This window comes from Dendropsophus ebraccatus, chromosome 13, assembly GCF_027789765.1.
Source record: "Dendropsophus ebraccatus isolate aDenEbr1 chromosome 13, aDenEbr1.pat, whole genome shotgun sequence".
Classification (NCBI taxonomy): domain Eukaryota; kingdom Metazoa; phylum Chordata; class Amphibia; order Anura; family Hylidae; genus Dendropsophus; species Dendropsophus ebraccatus.
This window is the reverse complement of record NC_091466.1, coordinates 47,537,018-47,562,840: the sequence shown is the minus strand read 5'-3', so window position 1 is coordinate 47,562,840 and position 25,823 is coordinate 47,537,018. Positions and strand designations below refer to the sequence as shown.

General features: G+C 41.6%; 1 protein-coding gene across 1 annotated transcript in view; it reads left to right on the top strand.

Annotated features, from left to right (window-relative positions):
- The window catches only part of PRKCH (protein kinase C eta), a 139,532-nt gene that overhangs the window by 37,043 nt on the left and 76,666 nt on the right, over positions 1-25,823 (top strand). The window contains exon 2 of the mRNA XM_069949153.1: positions 20,928-20,991. Within this exon, the coding sequence (XP_069805254.1) occupies positions 20,928-20,991 (64 nt within the window). The remainder of the gene's footprint in view (positions 1-20,927; positions 20,992-25,823) is intronic.

Genomic DNA, 25,823 nt, shown 5'->3' with positions numbered 1-25,823 from the left:
TGATCCTTCAACATGTTCTTAAATCATCGTTCCCTGAAAATTCGCTGATTGCTTCGTGTAAACAGTCTTTCACCGATTTACCCTATATAAAAGATGGGCTTAAGCGATCTTAAAAACGATCGCAATAACGATTTTTGTTATGAATTTTCAAACGATTTTTCTAATGATTTATCCGTCTAAACGCTGATCATTATATAAACCAAATCGTTGCTTCAAAATCGTTAAACGATCGATTGGGCGAATTATCGCTCAGTGTAAACGTAGCATAAAGCAAGGAAGTAAACCCATCGGGAAATTCGATTTTAAAGTCTTTCGCCGATTTAACCAATGTGTGAGATAGGCTTAAGCGATCGCAAAACGAATTTTCCGTACGATGTATCGTTCCATCTAAAGGCTGGTCGTTATGAAAAAAAAAATGTTACTCCGACATCGTTAATCGTACGATCAGTCCAATTATCGTTTAGTGAAAACGCACCATTACACTGGCAGATAACTTCAGGGTCAGGTTAGGTCCATGCCATTGCTATATATTTCCATTGTTCTGCTCCATCATAGTATCAGAACAATACAAATTATGGTTGTGCAGGATGCTTTGCATGCCAGACACCAGTAGCATCTGATGGACCCTATTGACTTTATTAGAGCCATTGGGTTTCCACTACATTGTGCAGCATTTTCAGAAGTATCCTTTAAAGGAGTCTCCTGAAAGAGATGGCAATATAATACATCAATAGGCCATATATGTCCTAGGATTCTTAATTTTTAGCGTTGCGTGGCTCACCACCATTTGATATACATAAAAGGTTGGGATTAAAGCATGAAATAGTCCGTTTATAGCCTGTAACTTTAATGAATATTGTTATTATGAAGGTGTCTAACCCCGGTAGCAGCTGATGGGTGGAAGCTGTTGTGCATGGAACATTCAGGTGACAGCCGTATAAAGGTTATGATTGCAGAAATGGGTGTAGCTATTGTTTGTATTTGGAGCAGAGATTATATTCTGACCCTTATTCGGGAGGGCACTCGCATGATGAATATGCTAGACAGTATGATAGTTAATAGTGTCCATCATATATAGCCCAGCATACATAATATTACAGATGAGTACATAAGGGTATATAGGATCCTGGTGATATCTACCATATGTACCCCTGTATCTTTGCATAGTGTTTGCAGCATGCTAATATGAGAGAGTTCTCCTCTATAGAATTACACACCAATACGCTCAAAGGAGCAGCTCATGTGTCTTTACTTGTCCATGAACATGTTTTTGCAAGGAAGGCAAAATGCAGTAGCTGTCACAGTATTTTCCCATGTCCTTAACCATAGCTAGAGACTATGAGCTTATCTTTTTTCCCATCTTTTCCTATTGATGACGCTTTTGTTTGTGTAGTGAGTGAGAACTTGCGATGGTGTGTACAGTGATTTTAAGTATATCTGCTACTGTCCCTTTTAGGTGTTTATAGGATGCTTCTTTTTTAAATGTGTAGTGGACCATACTGTAAATGTTTGTTTTGCTATTTTGCGTCTCCACCTGTGGCATGAGACATGAGCTAATAAAAATGGGTGGGTTTCCTGCTATACTATATATGCATCCCTCATTTACCATGTAATGTATTATGGGAAAAAAATACTTGTTTGACAAGCACTTGTTGATAGAGATGAGCGAACCTTGAGCATTCCCGAGTCGATCCGAACCCGAACTTTCGGCATATGATTAGCGTGGCTGCTGAACTTGGATAAAGCCCTAAGGCTATGTGGAAAACATGGATATAGTCATTGGCTGTATCCATGTTTTCCAGACAACCTTAGGGCTTTATCCAAGTTCAGCAGCCCCAGCTAATCAAATACCGAGCGTTCGGGTTCGGATCTACTCGAACCCGAACCCGGTTCGCTCATCTCTACTTGTTGACTTTTATAAGCAATAGTTTGATTGCTTATAAACACTTATGCCTTGCATTGATGTATTCAATTGCCACTCCAATGGTACAGCCTGCTGGGTATGAAGCTCTGTTGGCACCCAAGATTATGGTTCATACAGAGCTGCTGCCCATTGTGATAGGTGGACTCTCACTTGGTGAGATAGGCAGCTTGAAGAGAACTTCCCTGTGTGATGACTAAAGGCCCTATTACACAGCGAGATTATCTGCCAAATCAGGCAGCTATTTTCCTGTGTAATAAAGCCAACGATCAGCAAAGCTAGCAGATCGACGCTCGCTTACACAGTGGGTTTGGCCTTCTAATACGGCCTTGAAGAGACTCTCAGTAGGTTTATGCTGGGTAGCATAAACTAGTGACAGTGCACTCATTTAAGGCAGTATAAGCCTACTGACAGATTCTAGTAAGAAGGGAATTGCCATGGAAATTATGGTGTGAGACTGCCATCAGCCAACTAAGAACTGTACCTCTGAGCCAGAACCACCAAAATTGTAAATACTGTAACCACAAAGCCTTTTGCCACCTGGAGTCTGTCTCCTGATATTTCTCTGCTTGGCAGGTAATGCCAGACCTTGGGTATACCTCCTACCCCTGTTCAGTAATGTTACATGTGTATGGCCAAAGCCGTGACACATGGAGATGAGCACAACTCATGCCCTGGTCTTTCTGAATCCATTTGATTACTGGTGGCTTAAGTTGGAGTCCCAGAAAACATGGATACAATCTATGGCCTATGGCTGCCTGAAAAACATGGATAAAGCCATAGATTGTATCCATGTTTTCTGGGACTCCCTAGGGCTGCATCCAACTTGAGCCACCGGTAATCAAATGCCGAACGCTTGGGTTCAGACAGACCCAAACATGGTCGAGTTGCGGCCATCTCTAGTGACACACAACATATAACCTACAACTCTGCCAGATGCTATGGGGTTCTGCTAGGTAAAGAACATTGTTCCAATTTTTTTCGCAAGTTATTGTCATGTGACACATCAATCGCGTTCTACAAATTTAGTTTTTAGGTGCTGTTCCTCTCTTTGCTGTGGTTGCTATACATACTGATTACACCCCACTTATAAATAAACCCCAGTATTTTTTTTTTTCATTTAAATATATTTTTATTATATACCAAAATAGGTTTAAAGGACAACTCCCACAAAAATTTTTTTTTTGCTCATTTAACACACATTACAAAGTTATATAACTTTGTAATGTGGTTAAATACCCGGCCTGGCCCCCTTCCCCCACTTTCGGACCCCCGACCCCCCACCCCGGAAGTTAAGGAATGTATACATTACCTATTACGATCGTCACGGTCCTCTTCTCCGGGGCGGCATCTGGTGACGACGACGTCAGAGCCGAGGGGCGGTCCGGGTCTTCTTCCTCCTCGGCGTCTTCATGCAAAGTGAATGGGGATGAAAAGGCTGCTGGTGCACATGCGCACCAGCAGCCTTTTCATTGGCTGGAGCGCATCACATGGCTTCCAGCTTGCTCAGCCCTGATTGGCTGAGCTTGCTGGAAGCCATGTGACGCGCTCCAGCCAATGAAAAGGCTGCCGGTGCGCAAGCGCACTGGCAGCCTTTTCCATCCCCTGGACCCGGAAGTTGGAGACATCGCTGGATGGCGGAAGGCGGCGACGGAGAGGCGGACGGCGGGCGAATCGAGTGGCGATCGTCACCGGAGAGATGGTGAGTATGGTGTCTGTGTGTGTCTGTGTTTTTTTTTTTTTTGGGGTCCCGCGGGAGTTGTCCTTTAAGATCCAAAAGCCAGGTACATAACTGGCCCATGCAAAGAATAAACAAAATAATACATATAAATTACACCCTTCCCTCCCACCCACCCCCCCTCCCACCCCACGAGGAAAAAAAAACAACAAAACAAAACCTAAAGACCCGCAGCTCAACTATACTCAACGTGTTCCATCAAATCCTCCAACTTTTCCACAGCCTTCTACTCCTCCTCTCTGCTCTAATGGAGTTCCTCCTAGCCATAAGTAGTTCATATCTCCTGACTCTTTCTACTAGTTCCTTCCATAGCTCAAAACTGGGAGCCGTACCATCTCCCCACTTCCTTGCTATCAATACCTTAACCAAGAGAAACAGTTTATTTTTAAGGGACCCTTCTGCCCCATCGTTTGGAAAACCCCCTAGTAATATCTGATATAGTTCTGTTCCAGGATCAATATGCAGGGATTCTCGTACATATTTCAACACTTTCCTCCATAGCCCTTGAATTTTTTCACAGCCCCATAATAAATGAAGGAAGTCTGCCTGTTCTCCAAGGCATTTTGGACATAGTGAATTAATCCGACATCCTCTATTGAATAGGTTGATTGGAGAGTAGTATACCCTATAAAGAATTTTTAAAGAAATCAATCTGAATGGTTCGCTACAGGAGGTTATCCTGGTATTACTAATAATAATAACTATCACCAGGGACTTCCCCGATAAGCTGATCCCATTTACTCTTAAGAATACCCATCTGATCACTTCCCACTTCTCTAATCAACATTTTGTAAATAGATGACAAGAATTTACCACTAGGTTCAGGTTCTTTAATATACCTAATTATACTATGATCATAAATTTCCCAAATTTCTTTATCTAATGTGTGCAGAAAAGCATTTTTAACTTGTGCATACCAACCAAGAAACTGGGAATCCAATAATCCCCAAGTCCTTTTACAATCTGTAAACGAAATAATATTCCCTTCTTTTACCAGCTGTGATACAAACCTAAGTCTCTTCAGTCTCCAAAAAAGTGAATCGGAGATCTTACAAAATTCTTTTAATTTACTATTAAACCATAATGGAGTGAACCCCAATCCGCCCTTAATCTTACAAATCTTTTTAATATTAACCCATACCTTACTGTACATTTCCATCTGTACTAACGTGTCATTATCCCCAAACCCGGCTTCTACTGCCTCTATTATATCTTCATAAACACCCTTATTTAAATCTAAGATATACTTGAGGACAGCTAACTTCGGCCCTCTTTTAAGATCTTGTGCCTTAGCTGCAAAAAAATATTTTTGAAAATCAGGTAGGCCAAACCCTCCTTCCCCTAGCCTCTTTGCCAAACTAGTGTATTTTAGTCTTGGTTTTTTCCCTCCCCAAACAAAATAATTCAACCTTTTTGTCAATCTAACAAACCATGCATTAGAGATCCATACTGGGGTTGCATATAGAAAAAATAGGATCTGGGGCAAAAAAATCATTTTAATAATTGCGATCCGATCGGACATTGACAAAGGCAAACCAACCCACATATCAATCTTTTTTCCTATCTTCTTCATTAGGGGCTGTAAATTAAATTCTTTAAACTTACTAATGTGAGCGGGGACCAGGACACCTAAGTACTCAAGTGCTTCACCCGACTTGAGAACTGAAACAGGCAGAGAAGTATCACATATATCATCGCCAATTGGCAGTAAAGAGGACTTCTCCCAATTGATTCTCAGTCCAGATACTACCCCATACTCGTTAATTATAGACATTACTTTAGGGATACCAGCCCTCCAATTCTTTATAAAAATCAGTACATCATCGGCATAAAAAAGAAAGCGGTCCCTCCCCCCCTCTAAACCAAATCCCTCCAAATCTTCTGCCTCCCTAAGCTAAACCCCAGTATTTTTAAATTAGTTTCTCCTTTGTTAATAGACATCTTAAGCTTGGGTCGTGTGTGTACTTTCAGCAGAAGTTTTTATTACTTTCCTTTGTTGTGCCAGGTAGTGACATGCCCCAACCTGTGACTAGCAGTCTGAAACATGGGAGTGAAGAGTTGATCCTAACGTTTGTCTGTTCTCCTTGACAGAAATTATCTGGGCCATGATTCATCCATCGTAGTAGGCCTTTATAATGCAGACTGGGAGGGAGTATCTACAGAATAGTCTAAGTTGTAGCATGCACTTGACTGACAAGTATTCAGTATACTGTTATTTAGTTAAGGGACCCTGTCTGTAAAGAGTGCGAGGTCTACGCGAGTTTATGCTTGTACCGTCCCAATGTTATAATTATCAGCTTATTGGACTTGCTTTTAACAGAAACAGGTCAACCCCTTACATGTCTGCTTATCGTATATTACAGGGTGTCTGAACTCCACAGGAGAGTACACTGTAGTACCACAGTATCATGACCAAAGGCTTTCTTATTTATTAGGCTAATTTGATATTTACCGTTAAAGGGATTTGTCACCTTTATGCTGTGTTTACACGGAACGATTATCGTGCGAATTCGCACGATAACGATCGAATTCGAGCGATAATCGGACGTGTAAACACAGTGAACGATTAAACGACGAGCGAGAAGTTGTTTATTTTGATTTTTCAACAACTTCTCAAATCGTCGTTGATCGTTTGGAAATAATTTGCAGATTGTTCCGTGTGAACAGTCGTTCACCGATTTAACCAATGTGTGAGGCTTAAGCAATCGCAAAATGAATTTTCTGTACGATATAGCGTACCGTCTAAACGCTGATCGTTATGAAAAAAAAATTACTCTGGCATAGTTAATCGTACAATCGGGGAATTATCGTTTTGTGTAAACGTAGCATAACACAGGATTGTTGGGACCACCACCATCACTTTTCCATCCACCGCACATCTCGATATTTAAGTAGTCTAGCATGGTGCTGACAGTTGAGGTTTTTGATGGTTTTATAGTCCATGGTTTTGGAAGGGAAGGTGGCTGTAAAAATAGTAATTTGAGCATTTTATCCTGGCTTTATCCTGTACATGATATTCCCTTTTTTTTTTCTTTTTTTTTTTTCATTTTGAAAAATGAAAACACAGATGTGTTTTGAGTTACAGTGCTGAGCTAAATGTAAGAAGTACATGGCTGGGCGCTTCACCTCCAAGTCTCTTGCAAGTCGAATCAAGGGTTAAAGCACATAGCAATGCGCTTCTCCCATGTAGCTCAGCAGCAGGATCCCAACTGATTAAAGTTTTCACATGTCTAAGTGACATGGTAAAGGCTTTTATAAGTGGCATTAAAGAGGGTTATCCAGCGCTACAAAAACATGGCCACTTTTCCCCCTACTGTTGTCTCCAGTTTGCAATTAAGCTCCATTTACTTCAATGGAACGGAGTTTTAAAACCCCACCCAAACTGGAGACAACAGTAGGGGGAAAGTGGCCATGTTTTTGTAGCGCTGGATAACCCCTTTATAGCTTAGAAGGGACACAGTTGGAGCCATTTACCACATGAAAAGAAGTACAGTGAGGGTAAGCGCCCTTTAGGTGGTCACCACAAGTGCTTATAGTCTCCCTCTTTCTGTTCCAGCCTTCCGCCATCTTTTTGACCTTATTGAGAGGCACTATGCTGTCCAATATCGCACGCACTAGGACAAAATTTGGTTGTTGGCATAAAATATTATAAAAATATATATATATATTTCCTTAGAGACTTAGTGGTCCATGTCAATAAAGGTAAGATTATCAATTTGACCCTTTTCCCCCGGGGTACTTAAACAGTTAGCTTGCATGGTACACTGCAATACTATGTATTACATTGTATGTCTATTTAACCACTTCATGAGCACACCCTGGCTTTGGCAGGGAGCACTAGGATGGCAGGCCTAGGGGCCTTCACTGGGGATTGTATTGTGCAGGTTGGGAGCAATCAAATATGTCCACTGTTTTCCTCCTCTTGACAGCTTGTTGTGTAGGTTACCAACCACTGCTCCGCTCTAAAAGCAGTGATCTGGATGGTGGAAATACAATGTTTATGTATACAGATTCAGGGGGAGATTTATCAAATGTGGTGTAAAGTGAAAACTGACCCAGTTGCCCCTAGCAACCCACCTTTTCATTTTCTAAAGAGTCTGTGAGGAATGAAAGGTGGAATCTGATTGGTTGCTAGGGGCAACTGAGCCAGTTTCACTTTACACCATGTTTGATAAATCCCTCCCACAGTGTGTGTGTGTATATATTATATATATATATATATAATATATATACACAATGGGAAGGGAAAGAGCAGCATATCAGGAGAATGAAGCAAGTTTGGTAAATGAATGTATTTGAATTTGTAGAAATATTTAACTTGACAAGACCTACCCGTATAACTATGTTGGGATGGGAATACTCCTGTGAGTTTGCCTACTTTTCCTGCTGGCAATGCATCAGCTTCTAGAATTGACTGATGACTTGCTCCCTCGTATATATATCTCATCTCCTGGCAGGTGCCATTGTCATGAGATAATCAATGTTATTCATTTTAAACCTCAGTGGTTTTAATATTATGGCTTACTGACATGCAATTGCTGTACAGGGGCTATAAATCTGTCACATGAGGGAAGGAAGAGGGATGGTCAGGGTGTGCATGGAGCCTAATAGTAAAAGAACAAAGCGGAGACTCACCTGAGACATGACCTATATGTTTACTTAACATGTGCATGTGAGCCCTGCCGAACAGGAACCTGATTGTTTTGGAACTTGCGTGGATGCTTCTAAGGGAAACAGGCTTTTCTTTTAGTGGCAACCTCTTTTAAAATATATGTTTTTTTTTTTATATATAATAAACATTTGCGGACAGTGAAAGTTGATTTTAAAGGGAATGTGTCACCTAAATCTTCCTTTGCTGATTAGAGTCAGATACTAAAAGTTCTTTTATTCTAATCTGTTTCAATTTTCTGATTTTTTTTTTTTGAAATTTATTTAATTTTATTTAACTTTTTGTACATTGTTATAGGGGCTGCCATCTTGCCTGGGCTGTTCTTAACAGCATTTAGTGACATGCTTTACAGTAAGACTCATGGACATAGAAGACAATAGAAAGAGACTGTCCCCTTGAGATGAATGGGAAACATCATTAAGCAGACTCTGTGACCTTTGAAAAGCCCATTCCATAGGGAGCTGCTATTGTCACATCTATCTATCTGTGTCGAATTATGCTGCAGTGCAGTACAGATCAAGTTACAGCAGTCTTCTCTTATCACAACAGACACAACAGGAAGTCTCCAATTTAGTTTTTGCCCCAGTGGTGAGAATAAAAAAACTGCAAGATTTTAGGATTTTTTTATAATGATAGAAAAATGCAACAAAAAATTCTTTTAACCAATAAATTATTTTCTGATGACGCATTCTTTTTTACAGGATATGTGCACTTTTGTGATTTTTAATCCCTTTAGTGCACCTTAAAAAAAAAAAAGTTTAAATAATACAAAAAGTCTGATATGCATATCTGTGTGTACATGGTTAGGACAAAGGATCTAGTTTAATATTTGACTGCAATGTCAGACAGGGCTCGTTTCTTGTCTGTAACTATGGAGATCCATAGTTCTGCATTAAAGCTGTAAACAAAACAGATGTTTTTAAATCCATGTAGTACATTGGGTTCTACAATTTGAAGAGTTTACAATGAAAGGGTTGTCTGCTGCATTTCTGCACTTGTCAGAAGAGAGCCCAAGCAGATCACAAGGTTTCTTGCTGCTGGAACCTCTAGGGACAAATTGTTGTTTGTGAGGAAATATGGTCGCATATGTTTAATTTTTCGGCAGCGCCTCCAGAGGAGAAATGAAGCATTACATGGTGACTAAGCTGAGGCATCCTAAGACTCTACTGTATTTACAACTCCAGAAAAACATTTGAAATCTCTGTACACTGTGGATGTTCACCCAGTTTTCAAAGGTGAACTGTCAGCAGGTTAGATGAAGCCCCATATAGCGCCTTGGACGCTGACAAGGAAGTTATGTCTCTTACCTTCCTCCTCGGCGCCGGTCCAGCGCTGTTTCCCCACATCATTATCTGGTGAGACAGATGATGCTGATGACCCTTGGTGCTGGGAAAAGCTGGATCCAGTCCTGGGAAACTTCTCCCAGTTTCCTAGGACTGGATCCCGCTTTTCCCAGTACCAAGGGAGCAGCGACACTGAGTTAAAAGGCAGCCGGCTGATGAGCGGATTGCAGAGATAATGATGCAATTTGCTTCGTTAAATATGGACAAGGAGAGAAAGGAGCGCTGCACCTCACACCTATGGCTGACTGGCTAACAGTAATTCTTCTCAGCTACATTTAAAAACCAATGCAAGGATGTTGGTATATAATTTGATCAAACCATATTGCCTCATATACCACGTGCAGGTCCCCTGGTTCACATGGGTCCCTACACTAACTCACCACTGTGTCAATCAGCGACCGCTAACCCCGCAAAGCGAGCACAAACAGACAAGGGAGGCCTTAGAACGGCCCTGCAACTCCAATGTCACAGGACCAATCCCCAAGGGCTCCTCCAAAACCCAGCATGCACCGCCGGCAGAGAAAGCTGCCACCAAGCAACACAAGTGTGTACATGGTCTTATCACTCACCATTGCTCCTGCAGCTAAAATGGGGAAAAATAGGAGGTACTAGTCATGTGTGCACAGGTGCCTCCTGCTGATTGCGGTCACATGGGTCTTACCAGGAAGAGTGCTAGCACTCAGAAAAGAGAGAAACGTAAAATACGGACAAGGAGAGAAAGGAGCGCTACACCTCACACCTATGGCTGACACTAATGCCTCTCAGCTACATTCAAAAACAAACGCCAGGATGTTGGTATATAATTTGATCAAACCATATTGCCCCATGTACTACGTGCAGGTCCCCTGGTTCACATGAGTCCCCACACTAACTCACCGCTGTGTCAGTCAGCGACCGCCAACCACGTAAAGTGAGCACAAACACAATTTACTTCGTTATTACTGTCAATTTGCTTATCTCTAATTGATTCCATTATTTTATAGTCATTGTTTCTATGTAACGACTTTTATATACAAATAGCTCCGACCATCCTGTAGAACAGCCTACGATCCTGCTTCCTTGGGAAACATTTGTCTGCAGACTTCTATTCCCAGAGTGTCTATCATGATCACATAAATACACCTAGCGTGAACACCATTATAGCAGTGATTTTCACATCTCGTGTTAGCGTAGCATTATAAATAGCCACACAAGTGACAAAGTCTCCTTCTATTAGCAATAGTGTTGATCGTAATTATAAACCAGATGAATTGGTTACATAAATAGTGATGTCTTGTGCTTCTGGCCTAAAGGGAAAAATATTTAGTCCATAAAGAAAAAAAAAAAACATTTATATAGACGGTCACATTTTATTCCAGCTCTTTTATGATTGTCCCTATAAGTTCCTCTCAGCAAACTGTTATTTGGGACATACACTGGAAAATGAGGAGTTAGAGGTTTGTTCCATAATTTGTTTCCACACTAAGGCTGGGTTCACATTACGTTTTTCCTATCCGTTCAACGTATCCGTTTTTATTTGTTTACTTTTAACGGACAGAAAAACGTAATCAACACTACTTTTGTGTACGTTAAAAAAACGCATCCATTTCGATCCATATATATATATATATATATATATATATATATATATATATATATATATATATATGTAATATAATGGAAGTCAATGGAAAAACGGATCCAAATGGATGGCATACAATTTCATCCATTTTTTCCATAAAACCTATACGTTAAACGAATAGGAAAAACATAGTGTGGACCCAGCCTAATAGAAATTCTAACATTCGTGGGTGTAGCTATAAGGGGGTACAGAAGTAGAAGTCACACCTGGTGCCTCAGGGGTCCAGAAGCTCTACTGCACAAGATTAGTCCAGCCTAGTATTATAAATGGTATATGGGAAGTTTTTTTTTGGAGGGGGGGGGGTCCATTCTTTGCTTATCACAAAAAGAGGATCTTCCTCTCAGTCATACTCAGTGCAGTTTTACCACTTATTGAAGTGTACCACTAAGCTGTAAGGTGTTTACCATGCACCCCAGGGCTAAAGTAATGGGTAAGTAGATAATGCATAGTGGCACCAACCAAAAGGGGAGCCATACAGTGTAGAAACGCAAATAATCTTTTCTGTATATTCAGCAGAATGCACGTGTAGACTATCAGTTACAACCTAATCCCATAACCAAGGTATTGAACTCTAGACGTGTGCTTTCTTACTTTTTTGTTGTCCCAACTGCAGCTTTTTAATGAAGTGTCCATTTTAATTATTTTTTTGTGGTTGTTCATTTTATAAAACTCCATCAGATCTTTTATAGAGTATTCTGAGTTAAGGGGGAGGCTATTCTGGATCCCCATACTTTGATCATAAATGAGAGTAGTTACCTATCCTATTCTGCATTGCACAGCTCACTGATTTGAAAGCTTGCTGTGTAGTACCTAGTTTCCTCTGTGATGGTTACCAACACGGTTTCTATAGGTGGCTATAGATGAATATCTGGAGGCATATGTTGCATGTTTCGTAGGATCAGACAACCATATGATAAATATTAATATACAACAGTTCCAGTGAACAAATAACATTGGCAAAACAATGTAAATAAATTACTGTTATAGTATGGAGTCCATCAAACATCATAACCTAAATCTAAGCCATATATCAACACAGAAAACCCGGATCTTAGCCTTTTAAATCAGCCCCAACTTTCATTATTAACCACACACACATACATAATATCATAAGGAACCAAAACTCCAGCTATATATAAATCTGTCTATCTTGCGTTCTGGGCATAAGTATATATCTCACAAATCAATATCAATCTGCATAGGGCATATAATAACAACAGATGTCATATAAACCAGTATACATATACAGTGTCACTTGGGAGCGACTTGCGTCTTTAGCCTTGGTTCACACTACGTACATTTCAGGCAGTATTTGGTCCTCAAGTCAGATCCTCATAGCAACCAAAACCAGGAGTGGATTGAAAACACAGAAAGGATCTGTTCACACAATGTAGAAATTGAGTGGATGGCCGCCATATAACAGTAAATAACGGCCATTATTTCAATATAACAGCCGTTGTTTTAAAATAACAGCAAATATTTGCCATTAAATGACGGCCATCCACTCAATTTCAACATTGTGTGAACAGATCCTTTCTGTGTCTTCAATCCACTCCTGGTTTTGGTTGCTATACAGCCTCAAAAATACAGCCTCAAATATACGTAGTGTGAACCCAGCCTATAAGTAGAAGTCCCGCAAAAATTTTTATTAAAGTATTGTATTGTCCCCCAAAAGTTATACAAATCACCAATATAAACTTATTATGGGAAATGCTTATAAAGTGCTTTTTTCCCTCCACTTACTACTGCATCAAGGCTTCACTTCCTGGATAAAATGGTGATGTCACGACCCGACTCCCAGAGCAGTGCAGGCTGTGGCTGCTGGAGAGGATGATGGTAGGGGGACACTGAGGGACACAGGGCACTGGAAGGACACTGAGCATCCCTCTGCCATCATCCTCTCCAGCAGCCACAGCCCGCACAGCTCTGGGAGTCTGGTCGTGACATCACCATTTTATCCAGGAAGTGAAGCCTTGATGCAGTAGTAAGTACAGGGGAAAAAACACTTTATAAGCATTTACTGTAATAGGTGTATATTGGTGATTTGTATAACTTTTGGGGGACAATGCGATACTTTAATAAAAATTTTCACTGGACTTCTCCTTTAATACCCATAATTATTAACCTATATAACTCACTTACCCTAACCAAAGTAAAACATAATGTCCCATATAGTATGCTCCTATTGCACCTTTCCCCATAATCTAAACGCAAAGGACCCCTTGGGGGTATATATTATATTGCTAGAGTATATATTATATTGCTAGAGTTTTGGTTTCTTGTGATTTTTATGTGTGGCTCATAAAAAAAAAAGTTGGAGATGATTTAAAAGGCTATGATCCGGGTTTTCTTTGTTGTATATATAAACCATATAATATATAACATTTTCAGTAATCTATGGACCTGCAAATAAAGCGCATCCATATCAGAGATGGAATGACCGCCCTGGCCGTGGATCTGATAACTCGAACTGATACCTGTTGACAGTCAGGCCAGGGCTTGCATTTGTGATTTGAGGTTAAGGGGAAAATGAATGCTGGGATGACACATGGCGGTTTTTGTGGCCCTTTTGTAACAGACTTATTATATCCATTAACATGATAAAGCAATAAAAGCTAATGATATGAAGCTTTAATGAAAAGAGTAAATATTTTAGCGTAGCGAAGGAAATCTGCAGGCAGAATGTTCACTTGACATTCCATCTGTATTTATGGAGCTAGTCCAAAGTTCAAGCACATGGTAAGATCATGAGCCCCTAATGAAAGTATCTATTGTAGAACAATGATAGAGCTACATGGGGGATAATGCATACTGAGCAGATCCCACCACTGTAAATGATCCCTTAACAAATGGTCCGGGTACAATCCTCTGGAAACTCTTACAGGGCAACCATATGGCAGTATTTTGGCAAGTATGTTGTATTATTATTTGTAAGCCAAAATGAAGAGCGGGTCTATACGTTTAGTCTTTGTAGTTTCCACTTCTCGTTTCGGCTTACAAATAGTGGTGAAAAATACTGTTTAATATGTTAGCAGCCTTACTGAAATTGAATCTTCACCTGACAGCCAAAGACTGGAATCTTTTGCCTGGAGATAAAACCTCCTTATCTGTTCCATCCCTGAAACAAAATATTTATGTGGGAAAAAGCTTAAAGGGATTGTCCAGGCAAAAAAAAAATGCAGGGCAGCACCTACTAGTGTCACTAGGGGTAGATTCAGTGTGATTTACCTTAGAGGAATATTAATATTATATGGTTCCATTAATCAAACTATGCAGATTAAAATCCCTAAGGCAACTGGTCTACTCGTTCTTATGATTTAAAGGGAATCTGTCACTAGGTTTATGCTGCCTTAAATGAGGGTACGTAAACAGAAATGCTGAAAAGATCAGGGTATTACTTATATATTTCTGTTCAGCCATTCTCCTAATATGCAGGAGAATGGGATTCTTGACACACCCCTCCGCCCACCCTCCAGCTGCTGATTGACAGTTGACTACCTATACACAGCATAAATAGATAATTGCCAATCAGCAGCCAAAGTTTTCTGCTCTTGAATAATGAGGACTACTGCTCTCATGCACATAATGGAGAGGACTACTTATTGTCCATGTTACTTAGGAGGAGATCTCCAAATAAGCTGCACAGAACAATGTAGGTGATATATCATTCTATTCAGCTTCTCTGTCTCTAGTTTATGCTACCCTGAGATAGGACAGCAGAAACTTGCTGACAGCGTGTCTTTAAAGGATGAGAAAAACAAGACACTGTCTTCCAGAGACAACACCACCCCTATTGAAGCTCAGCAGAACTAAACCAAGTTCCAAGAGATGTCATACAAGAGAGCCTTAGGTTACTATTACACGGCCCGATAATAACTGTAAACGAGCGCCGATCTGCTAGATTGGTGCTCGTTTACTGGGCCTATTACACGGCCCGATTTATAATTTAGCAAGGGCTGCGCGGACATCGTTACTGATGTCCTTGCAGCCCTTGCTTTAACTGCATACATTACCCATCCATGGTCCAGGGCTCCCCTTGTGGTCTGCTTCTCCACCGTCCCGCATGCTGCATCTTCAGAGCGGCCTGTCTCAGCTGACAGGTTGCTCCGCCAATCACTGGTCGCTCTAATCCTGGGATCTGGGGAGAAGTGCACCAAAGGGGAGCCCAGGACCATGGATGGGTAATGTATACACTTTGCAAATCGTCAGCCGCCGGTTGGTGCCCGACAATTATAGGTCCAGACCTAAATCAACGATCAGCCGATGATCGATGTCATCAGCTGATCGTTGTGTTTATAAGGGTCCATTTACACAGAAAGATTATCTGCCAAAGATTTGAAACAGAGATCAGGTCATAAAGGAAAGCCTGAGATTTCTCCTCTTTTCAAATCTATTCCTGGCTTTGGCTTTAAATCTTTGGCACATAATCTGTCAGATAATCTTTCTGTGTAAATAGACCCTTACACGGAATGATAATTGGCCAGATAGGGCCGATTATCGTTTTGTGTAATAGGGCCCTTGGCAGCAGAGCAGTCTTGATGACATTGCAGTAGGCATTTTGGGTCAGGCCCCCATAGCAGATGTGTATCCCAGTATGAGCACAGTTCCCGCCTTAGGTCCCCTACAAGTATAAGAAAGTACAGTTATATAGATTGTTCGTGGTGCACAATAAGAAGTTTGCGGGGAGTTGTGCAAATAAATGGTGTATATAAGAAGCACAGGGCACTACATATCACCAGGATTGTGAGCAGTACACACTTTGGAGTATGTACGGACTATTTGGTTCTTTTCAGTCTTGATGTAATTGAGACCTTTTATATGAAGATTGTTTGACTAGTTTATATAACATAGATTAGCAAAGACTCATTGTGTGTTATCCTAGTTCTGCCACCGGCTATTGCTGTTAGAAAGCAAACAGAACAGTAATAGAAGAGACAGGGGAACAATTATATAAGCTCCATAGAATCAAGAATTGTATAAGTCCCTTGCATAAGAATGATGATGCAGTTTAATGTATTGTTCACATGGAGCCATAGTTTTCTGGTTTCATTTATGGGATTCTTCTGACGCATGGCCCCCAGAAAAAGTATTCATGTACTAGCACGAGGATACATCACCCACCGTGTGAGATGCAAACTTGTAGACTCAACATACTATGAGGTCCTCGCTATCAGCCTGAGTCACAGGTCATACACTACATTCCGCTATGGCCGATCACGGGACAGACAGGCACACACCCTTGCAACTTTTTTATGTAGCTTTTTCCATACAGTTGTATTTGTTGACATTTTCTCCTCGTATCTTATTTAGCTACAACAAGTTTACATTTCTGAGATCTCTTGTTGTAAAGAGATGGAAGAAACACAAGAACCTGGTATATACAAAGCCTGTATCCCTATACATAAAGATATGGCACAACTTTTGGTGATGGAAAAGAGTGTGGCCATAATAGATGAGCTCTTATCTTTATGATGGGGTAGTGTACTCAGCAAACAGATGCTAGATTGTTACCCCAAGAAAAGCAGATTGATTTGTCTTCCTCTAAGACCTGTAGGCACCTCCATGTACTAACCAATTGGGCATCACTGTTAAAGAATATTACTGGGTTGTCCAGCGAAAATCAACTGGTGTCAGAAAGTTTTATAGATTTGTAATTCACTTCTATTTCAAAATCTCCAGTCTTCCCATACCTATCAGCAGCTGTATGTCCTGCAGGAAATGTTGTTTTCTTTTAAAGGGAATCGGTCACCCCCCCCCCCCCCCCGTGCCGGGGCAGAGCCCAGCCCACCCCCGCTAGAGACCCTTATTCTTACCCCGGAGAACAAAGTCCCGCTCCTGGAGCCACTCCCGCTGCCGAGATATTAACGTCGGAAGCCCAGTGTGCGCGCATCAGAGATGAGTTCGATGCCAATTGAGAATGAATGGAGCCGTCATTCTCTATGGGCATCGGACTCATCTCTGATGTGCGTGCGCCGGGCTTCCGACGGTAATATCTCGGCAGCGGGAGCGGCTCCAGGAGCGGGACTTTGTTCTCCGGGGTAAGTATAAGGGTCTCTAGCGGGGGGTCGGTCGAACATTTCCTTCTGGACATACAGCAGCTGATAAGTATGAGAGAAAAGTAAATTACTTATAACTTTCTAAAACCAGTTTGTTTGAAAGAAAAAGATTTTCTCTGGATAACCCCTTTAAGCTTTCGCTTGGTAATTGACCTTATCCTTAGAACAAAAACAATTTGTATGCCATAGATTCCTACAAAGTGTGCTGTCTCCAAATCAACATATGTCGCAGGTCAGTAACTCTACTAATTGTCAAACATGTTCTATTGATCCACTTTAATGATAAGCAATAATCTGATTGCCTGAGAGTATGATGGCGAAGCTTCACTTTTATTAATTTGCTTAGCTGATGCAGAGCTACAGGAGTAGAAGTCCATGGATTTGTACATGCCCTGCAATAAAAAAAATAGCAGACTGTTTCTTTGAGAGTTTGGACATATCTAAACTGCCTTGTAGTCTTCAGATAATTTTTTATTGCGGGGCGTGTACAAATCCATCAATCCTGTAGCTCTGCGGACTGGGAAGGTGACCCTGATATCCAGATTTTTCTGTGTCTATAAATTTGGCAACTAGGAGCTCACACCATTAAAGGGGTTATCCAGCGAAAATCTTTTTCTTTCAAATCAATTGGTGTCAGAAAGTTATATAGATTTGTAATTTACTTTTTTTTTAAAAAAATCTCAAGTCTTCCCATACTACTTAGCTGCTGTATGTCATGCAGGAAATGTTGTTTTGTTTTCAGTCTGACAAAGCGTTCTCTGCTGACATCTCTGGCGAGACAGGAACTGTCCAGAGTTGGAGAGGTTTTCTATGGGGATTCGTAGAAAAACGAGACATAGTTCCTGTCTTGGCCAGAGATGTCAGCAGAGAGCACTGTGTAAATAAAAACATTTCCTGCAGGACATACAGCAGCTAATAAGTATGGGAAGACTTGAGATTTTTAAATAGAAGAAAATTACAAATCTATATAACTTTCTGACACCAATTGATTTGAAAGAATAAGATTTTCACTGGATAACCCCTTTAATATTCGTCGAGCCATCATCCCATGCTCTCGAGCTGACTGATAAAAAGGCTTCCCTTTTCTACCTGCATCAACTCCTATTAGTGGAGACCAAGACAGGACAAGAAGCTTCATGCTGCCAAGCCAGTTTTGTTAAAAGTCTATATGATGCTATAGGTCAGAGGATGACAAACAAATATTAGATCATACTTGACATAACTAATATAATGATCTTGTGTTATGCAAGGGGACATTACCCCAACTACTGGATTGTAAGGAATGAAGATCACAAAGTCACCCAACAGGTTCTCAGACATTTCTCACAGTGAGGGCTTGGCACTCCACCTAGTTTACATGCTTTCTGTGAAATTCTGGTCTGACACTGAAGAATTCGTTGCTCAGTAATATCTTTTACCTTACAATAGGTTCAGGTTTACTAAAAAACATTGGGTGTTTCTTAGTGTAATAATAGTATTTACAAACAGGGAACTGTAAAATCCTAGAGAGTGTGTGTGTTTTTATTGGTATTCTATTTTGTGAACTACAACGCTAAATCATAAGGCTGCCGTGAGTTAAAGGGATTATCCAGCACTATAAAAAAAAAATGGCCACCTTCTTCCAGAGACAGCATCACTCTTGTCTCCAGTTTGGGTGCAGGTTTTGCAACTTAATTCTATTAAAGTGAATGCAGCTTAACTGCAACCCACACCTGAACTGGAGACAAGCGTAGTGCTGTCTGTGGAAGAAAGTGGTCATGTTCTTGTAGAGCTGGATAACCCTTTTAAAGTCCCTATTACACAGGGCAATGTTGAGGAACAAATGAGTGCTTCCCCGCTCACTGCAGGCGCTATTACACGCGTCTGCAGCAAGCTGGTGAGAGCCGGGGGGCTGCCCGGGTGATTGCTAGATTGTCTGGGCAGCCCATAGAAGACAGCAGCAGATCGTTGCTATATGTTGAAAGACAAACGACAGCAACATTCAGCTGACATCATTCATGTCGGCTGATCATTCCATTCCAAGACGATTATGGGCCGTAACAGCCGAATACGGACGATAATAGATTTGTGTAATAGGGCCTTAAGCTGACCATATATATTAGATAAATGTTTGCAGAAACCAAAGGCCGATGTCTGTGGAAGATAAGGGTCAAGTTCCCAATTCTTCTTGTTTTCTGATATATAAGGCTCCTTTAGACATGCACATGGCTACCTGATACAAACATCAGCACTTGTTAAAATGAGTCAATACATATTTCAAGTAGACTAGGGCAACATGAGTTGTATGGCCAATTAGAGTTGAGTGGAACCCCGTCCAAACCCGACCATGTGGCATTAGATTAGTGATGGTGGCTGCAGAAGTTGGTTGTAGCCCGAAAGCTGCCTGGAAAACATGTATACAACCATAGGCCTTATCCATGTTTTCCAGGACTCCCTAGAGCTGTGTCTAACTTCTGCAGCCACCACTAATCAAATGCCATATGCTCGGGTTTGGACGGAGTTGCACACATCTCCAATGGCAAACTTTGGCCACATGCTCTGGTTCAGACAGACCTGAGCATGCTTGAGCTGCGTTCATCTCTAATTGCCATGTCACACTGCGGTGATCATGCTGCATGGCAGCTAATGTAACTGGAAAAGGGTCATGTCGCAGTCACAAGTCATTGCAACCCAATAGTTGTAAGAAATCTATCTTGGATCGCAGCCACAAAAGGGTCACAGCCTGTCCCCATTCACTTACAGTACGGGTTCCTACAGTGCCACGTTACTGCATAGTTTATGCCATCTTACATAATTGTCTCTTTACATAGGGATGTGCAGCCTAATGATTTTAGCACAGCTGATCACTGTGGCTTTTACACCAAGCAATAATTTGGCAAACAATAAATAGCCTTGTGTAAAAAGCCCTTAAAGGGGTTATTCAGCGCTACAAAAAACATGGCCTGTTTTGCACCATTCTTGTCTCCAGTTCAGGTGCGGTTTGCAATTCAATTTACTTTAATGGAACTCAGTTTTAAAACCCCACCCAATCTGAAGACAAGAGTGGGGCAAAAGTGGCCATGTTTTTGTAGCACTGGAATAACCCCTTTAAAGTGCTCCCAGAGGCTTCTAGAAGCGACCACGTCCTTCTTCCCACTGAAAACAAATGCATGCTTGGGAGAGCTCATCTTGGCCTCCATAGACGTGTAGTAAAATTCAAACATTTTTAGCATCATTCACTAGAAGAAGCTGTCTATACAATGTACTCCAACAGTAATCCTACAGTATGCAGTACGCTATCCCATCTCTGAACGTTTGGTCAGAATAATGTGGCTCTAACCACAAGAAAAACACTTTGAGAAATAATTGGGTACACAGGCTTGTGGTGGGAGACTGTTTTTGAATCCTGATGTTGTTGGTAAAATCCGCCATCTTTAGCCTGTAAACAGTGACCTGTTAATGGGCAATTATCTATGAGAGGGATAAACACCCAGAGTCCTTAGAAGGTAATATTCATGTGGGGGGTGTCTGTATATAATACTAACAGTAAGCAATTGGCAGAATTACATGTAAACAGTCTCTTTTTTTTCTTTATTTCAGATCGACTTGGAGCCGGGAGGCAAAGTGTACGTTTCCATCACGCTCATAGGTAGCTTCACTGAAGGTGAGAGTCATTTCATGGTGTCTATTAAACACTTGAGAGAAACTCATTCTGTATGGTTTGTGGTGAAGCTTGATGTTTTTCAGTCTGTGTACGTGGATCAAACTAACTGTTTATCTATATGGTTTTCATAATGAGATGGCTTCAGCTTTGGTGTTAAGCAAAAAAAATAAAGTATCCTTTTATTTATTATTTAATTTGTTCTATTTGGTAAATATATGCAGTAACCTGTGGGTTGCCAGGTGTTGGTACACGTAACCCTCTACTAATTCCAACTAGGCACTTGCCACGATGGCCAGGAACGGTATGCCCACCCCCAGGTACACTGACACTAGGCTTTGAAAAAGGTAGAACGGGTGGAGGTGCGAGGACGGAGTTATCAGAATCCAAGTTCGTAAGCAAAAGTTGAACAGTTTGCTGAGCAAGTCTTTAGTGCAATATAAGCTGTACTTTTGGCAGATAGGTGCAGTATAAGAACAATAGTCTTTCTCCTTGTAGACAACACAGAATACTTAGGCTGTGTACTTGAGGTATAGAAGTGTAAGTAAGGCAGCTTCTGTGTACTTGGTTTACTTAGTACGTCAGGTTAAGGGTTTGGTTGGTCTTGACTTGACTTGTGAAGGTGACTAGGGGGCTACTAAGGGGCCTTGCCTAAGCAGTATCATAACTCTGTCAGGGTGACTTGCAGTTTAGCAGAGAGTTATAGGAGAGGTTTCCCAAGATGGCTGAACAAAGATCAGTGGAGTACTTCGGGAAGGTGTCCCTATGTGGCGGCTTTTATGTAATGTGAAAACTTGAGGTCTATACTGAATTTGTCTTAGAATCCCTGACAAGGGACCTGGCCGCTAGGCCAGGCCCTGGAATAAACTTCAGCAAGAACAGCAATCGGCACACACTCGACATTTATTATTACTTATATATATACTTCTTGCAGGCATTAGTGTGAGCAGCTTGTTTATGGACTGCACCAATAGGTACATTGATCTAGAGGCATAGTTTTTGGGGGTGCAGAAGTAACGCCAGTATTAACAATAGGGCATGGTTTTTGCAGGACCTTTTATAAAAGTCTTAAAAAGTTACTAAACTCTAAAGTCAGGATAAAAACAAAAAAAGTTACCCTAAATTTGCGGCAGCTCTGGTGTCATGTATGTGAACAATGTACATGACCTCATTAAAGGGGGTGTAGTGGCTGAATGCAGGGGGTGAGTAAAGTCCCCTGTCTCACTTCAGGAGATTCTAATCGAGGAGGTCATAGAGGGGGAAGGATATGGTCACATTGAGGAGCGCTGGACCTGCTTACAGTGCATAGGGCTGGTGCTTAGGAAAAGAATGGTGCTAAGCACGGGAACTGGGCAGCATTTAAAAAAAAAAAAATCTTGCAACCAGGATCCCCGCATCGGTGCTGATCAGGTAATTTAAAACATTCACTTCAAAACTTGTTTGATCCCAGAACTGTGTAGAGTAATATATTGACAGCTAATAATTTATTGACCACTGTTACTTTAGCCAAAACTCCAATACACGGTTGTCCATAGTGCAAGGCCCCATTGAGCAGAGTATGACACATAAATTCACTGCTTTTTCTGATTCCATGTTTCGTGCTCCTCTTACTCGAGCCTCAAACTGGACATAACAGTTTACAAAGACTGGCCCCATCAGTGGAGCTTCATTCCACGTTAAAGTTAGTCTCTCTAATCCAAGCAGCTGCTGCATGTGAGCCGCTGTTCAGGTCACTTCTATTCACTGCAGGGTGTGAAAGGGTTCTTGCACTGCTGCTTGTCAAGCTTACGGACCCCCACACTTCCTGTGTTATGCACTGACCACAGACTCACAATTCAGTGTGCAGAATTACTTCTCTCTTATGGACCGCTTTCCTGTGAGGCTCGTGTTTGTACATGTGAATAGAAGACCACATAGATTATACTGTTGTTTTTTTTAATGCATGTGAAAAGCTGACCACAACATATGGACCGCAGTGCACACAGTAAAGCGGTTGGCTGCCATTTATCCTATAATCGCGAATGTGCGAGGTCGCCTTGTACATACACTAAGCAAGATACTATTTACACTGTTGTAGTGACCATTTGTCAGTGGTTTTTGAGCATAGGCGATCAGTAGACGTTTGCCAAGGCGCAAGAACAGCCTATGGATAAGAGCAAATGGTGTGTTTGTCTTTGTTCTTTTACTTCACTTTGATCCTTGGCCATTAGCTGTTACATCACTGTGTTTATTATCCCCGCTCCATGACCTCACAATGCACCTCATTACTGTACTAAGTGCACCATTCCATTCTAATGATTTAACCATTTTATATCCATGTATGGTGACTTCTTTGTGCTTGATGTTCCCATTTGGTTCCATCACTTTCTGTATTATACTGTATTGTGACGTCACTGTGACTTTCATTTATACAGTATGTTAATACTTTTTGGTCCTTATCCCTGCGCCTTGACTTCACAGTACTGTGACTTTATTATCCTTGTACTGTGACTTTATCATCCCTGCATTCTGATCACACTGTGAACAGCACCTAGGATTTTAACATGTTAATTTAAAAGGCATCAATAATAAACTAAACTATAAAACTACAAGTCCATGTATACTTTACACTAGTAAACAACAGTAACGGATAAACATAGTGCCTTAGTTAGTCAGCACTTCATTCGTTCTCTGAGGCTTCAAAACGTTGATGAGCGGGTTAAGTGACATGGGGATAATATTTCAAGTTGGGAATACCCCTTTAGGGCCCGTTCACAATGAGCAAAACAGGCAGAAATTCCAAGCGGAACTCGCACCGCAGACTCAGAATCCTTCCTGCCTCAGTGTCTCAATGTGATGTCTCTTCTTTGAGCAGAGACCGGAGATGTGCAAGACCTCACATTGAGACAGTGAGGCAGGTGGGATTCCGAGCGGAGTCTGCAGTGTGAGTTATGCTTGGAATTTCCAGACAAACTCGAGCAGTATGTACATCCGCTGCGAGTTTTTCAGCAGCCCGCCCCGTTTACCCCCCGGCTGCCGGAGCCTATACATCACCCTGCTTCCCGCTCCGGCTTGCTTTGGGGCTCCCGGTGTCTTCACGTCCCGTTCAGCCAATCAGTGCGATGCGGCGAGGCAGCACACTGGCCAAGCGGGACCTGCCGGGAGCCCTGAAGCAAGCCGGAGTGAGGACCCGGTGATGTATACGCTTCAGTGGCTGGCGGGTTAACGGGGCGGGCTGCTGAAAAAATCGCAGCTGGATGTACATCCTGTTGCGAGTTTGTCTGCCCATTGAGTGTACAGGGCAGGGATCCACAGCGAGAAACTCGCTGCAGATCTGTCCAGTGTGTTTGTACCCTTAAAGGGGTTATCCAGCATTAGAAAAACACTGCCTTCTTTCAGAGACAACACAACTCGTCTCCGGTTTAGGTGAGGTTTGCAATTTAGCTCCATTAACTTCAATAGAACCGAGTTGCAAAACCTCACCCAAACTGGAGACAAGAGCAGTGCTGCCTCAGGAACAATGTGGTCATATTTTTCTGAATAACCCCTTTAACCCCTTAGCGACCCATGACGTATCTGATACGTCATGGTGCCGCGGGGGGTGTTCAGAGCGGGGCCCCGCCGGGACCCCGCTCTAAACGGCGCTGATCGCGGCTGACACGTTCAGCCGGGCAGTGCCTCTGTTAGCCGGCGCGGGTCCCGTTGCCGCGCCGGCTAATTAAGCACTTCAATGCAGCTGTCAAACCTGACAGCTGCATTGAAGTGCTTTATGCACACTATCCCTGGTGTCTAGTGGTCGGATCTCCCCCCCGCGATGCGATCGCGGGGGGAGATCCGTTCTTCTGCCCGTGCCGGGCCTCAGCGCCGGAATGACGCTGATCCCGGCTCGGCAATAGATTGCTATGGCCTGCAGCAGGCCATAGCAATCTATGACCGATCTGATGGATCTTTGCTGTGTATATACACAGCATTGATCTCTGAGAGATCAGTGCTATGTATATACAAGTCCCCCAGGGGGCTTCTAGTCCATGTAAAAAAAAAAGTAAAAAGTGTTTTTATTAATAAAAAATCCCCCTCCCCTAATAAAAGTCCAAATCACCCCCCTTCCCATTTTATAAATATAAATTAATAAATAAACAAATAATAAACATATTTAGTATCGCCGCACATGTAATCGCCCGAACTATTAATTAATCACATTCCTGATCTCGCACGGTAAACGGCGGTCAGCGCAAAAAAAATTCCAAAGTGCAAAATTGCGCATTTTTGGTCGCATCAAATCCAGAAAAAATGTAATAAAAAGTGATCAAAAAGTCGTATATGCGCAATCAAGGTACCGATAGAAAGAACGCATCATGGCGCAAAAAATAACACCTCACACAGCCCCATAGACCAAAGGATAAAAGCGCTATAAGCCTGGGGAATGGAGTGATTTTAAGGAACGTATATTTGTTAACAACGGTTTTAATTTTTTACAGGCCATCAGATACAATAAAAGTTATACATGTTATATATCATAGTAATCGTAACGACTTGAGGAAACATGCATAACAAGTCAGTTTTACCATGGGACGAACGGCGTAAATGCAAAACTCCCGAAATCAAAACAAATTAGTTTTTTTTTCAATTTGACAGCGCAAAATGATTTTTTTCCGGTTTCGCAGCATATGTTATGGAAAAATAATGCCTGTCATTACAAAGTACAATTGGTTTCGCAAAAAATAAGCGCTCATATACGTCTCTAGCTGAAAAAATGCAAGCGCTGTTGACTTTTAAACTTAAAATGGAATAAGCAAAAGCGCAAAAACGAAAATTGGCTTTGACCTTAAGGGGTTAAGCTTGCTAACTATTAAGTG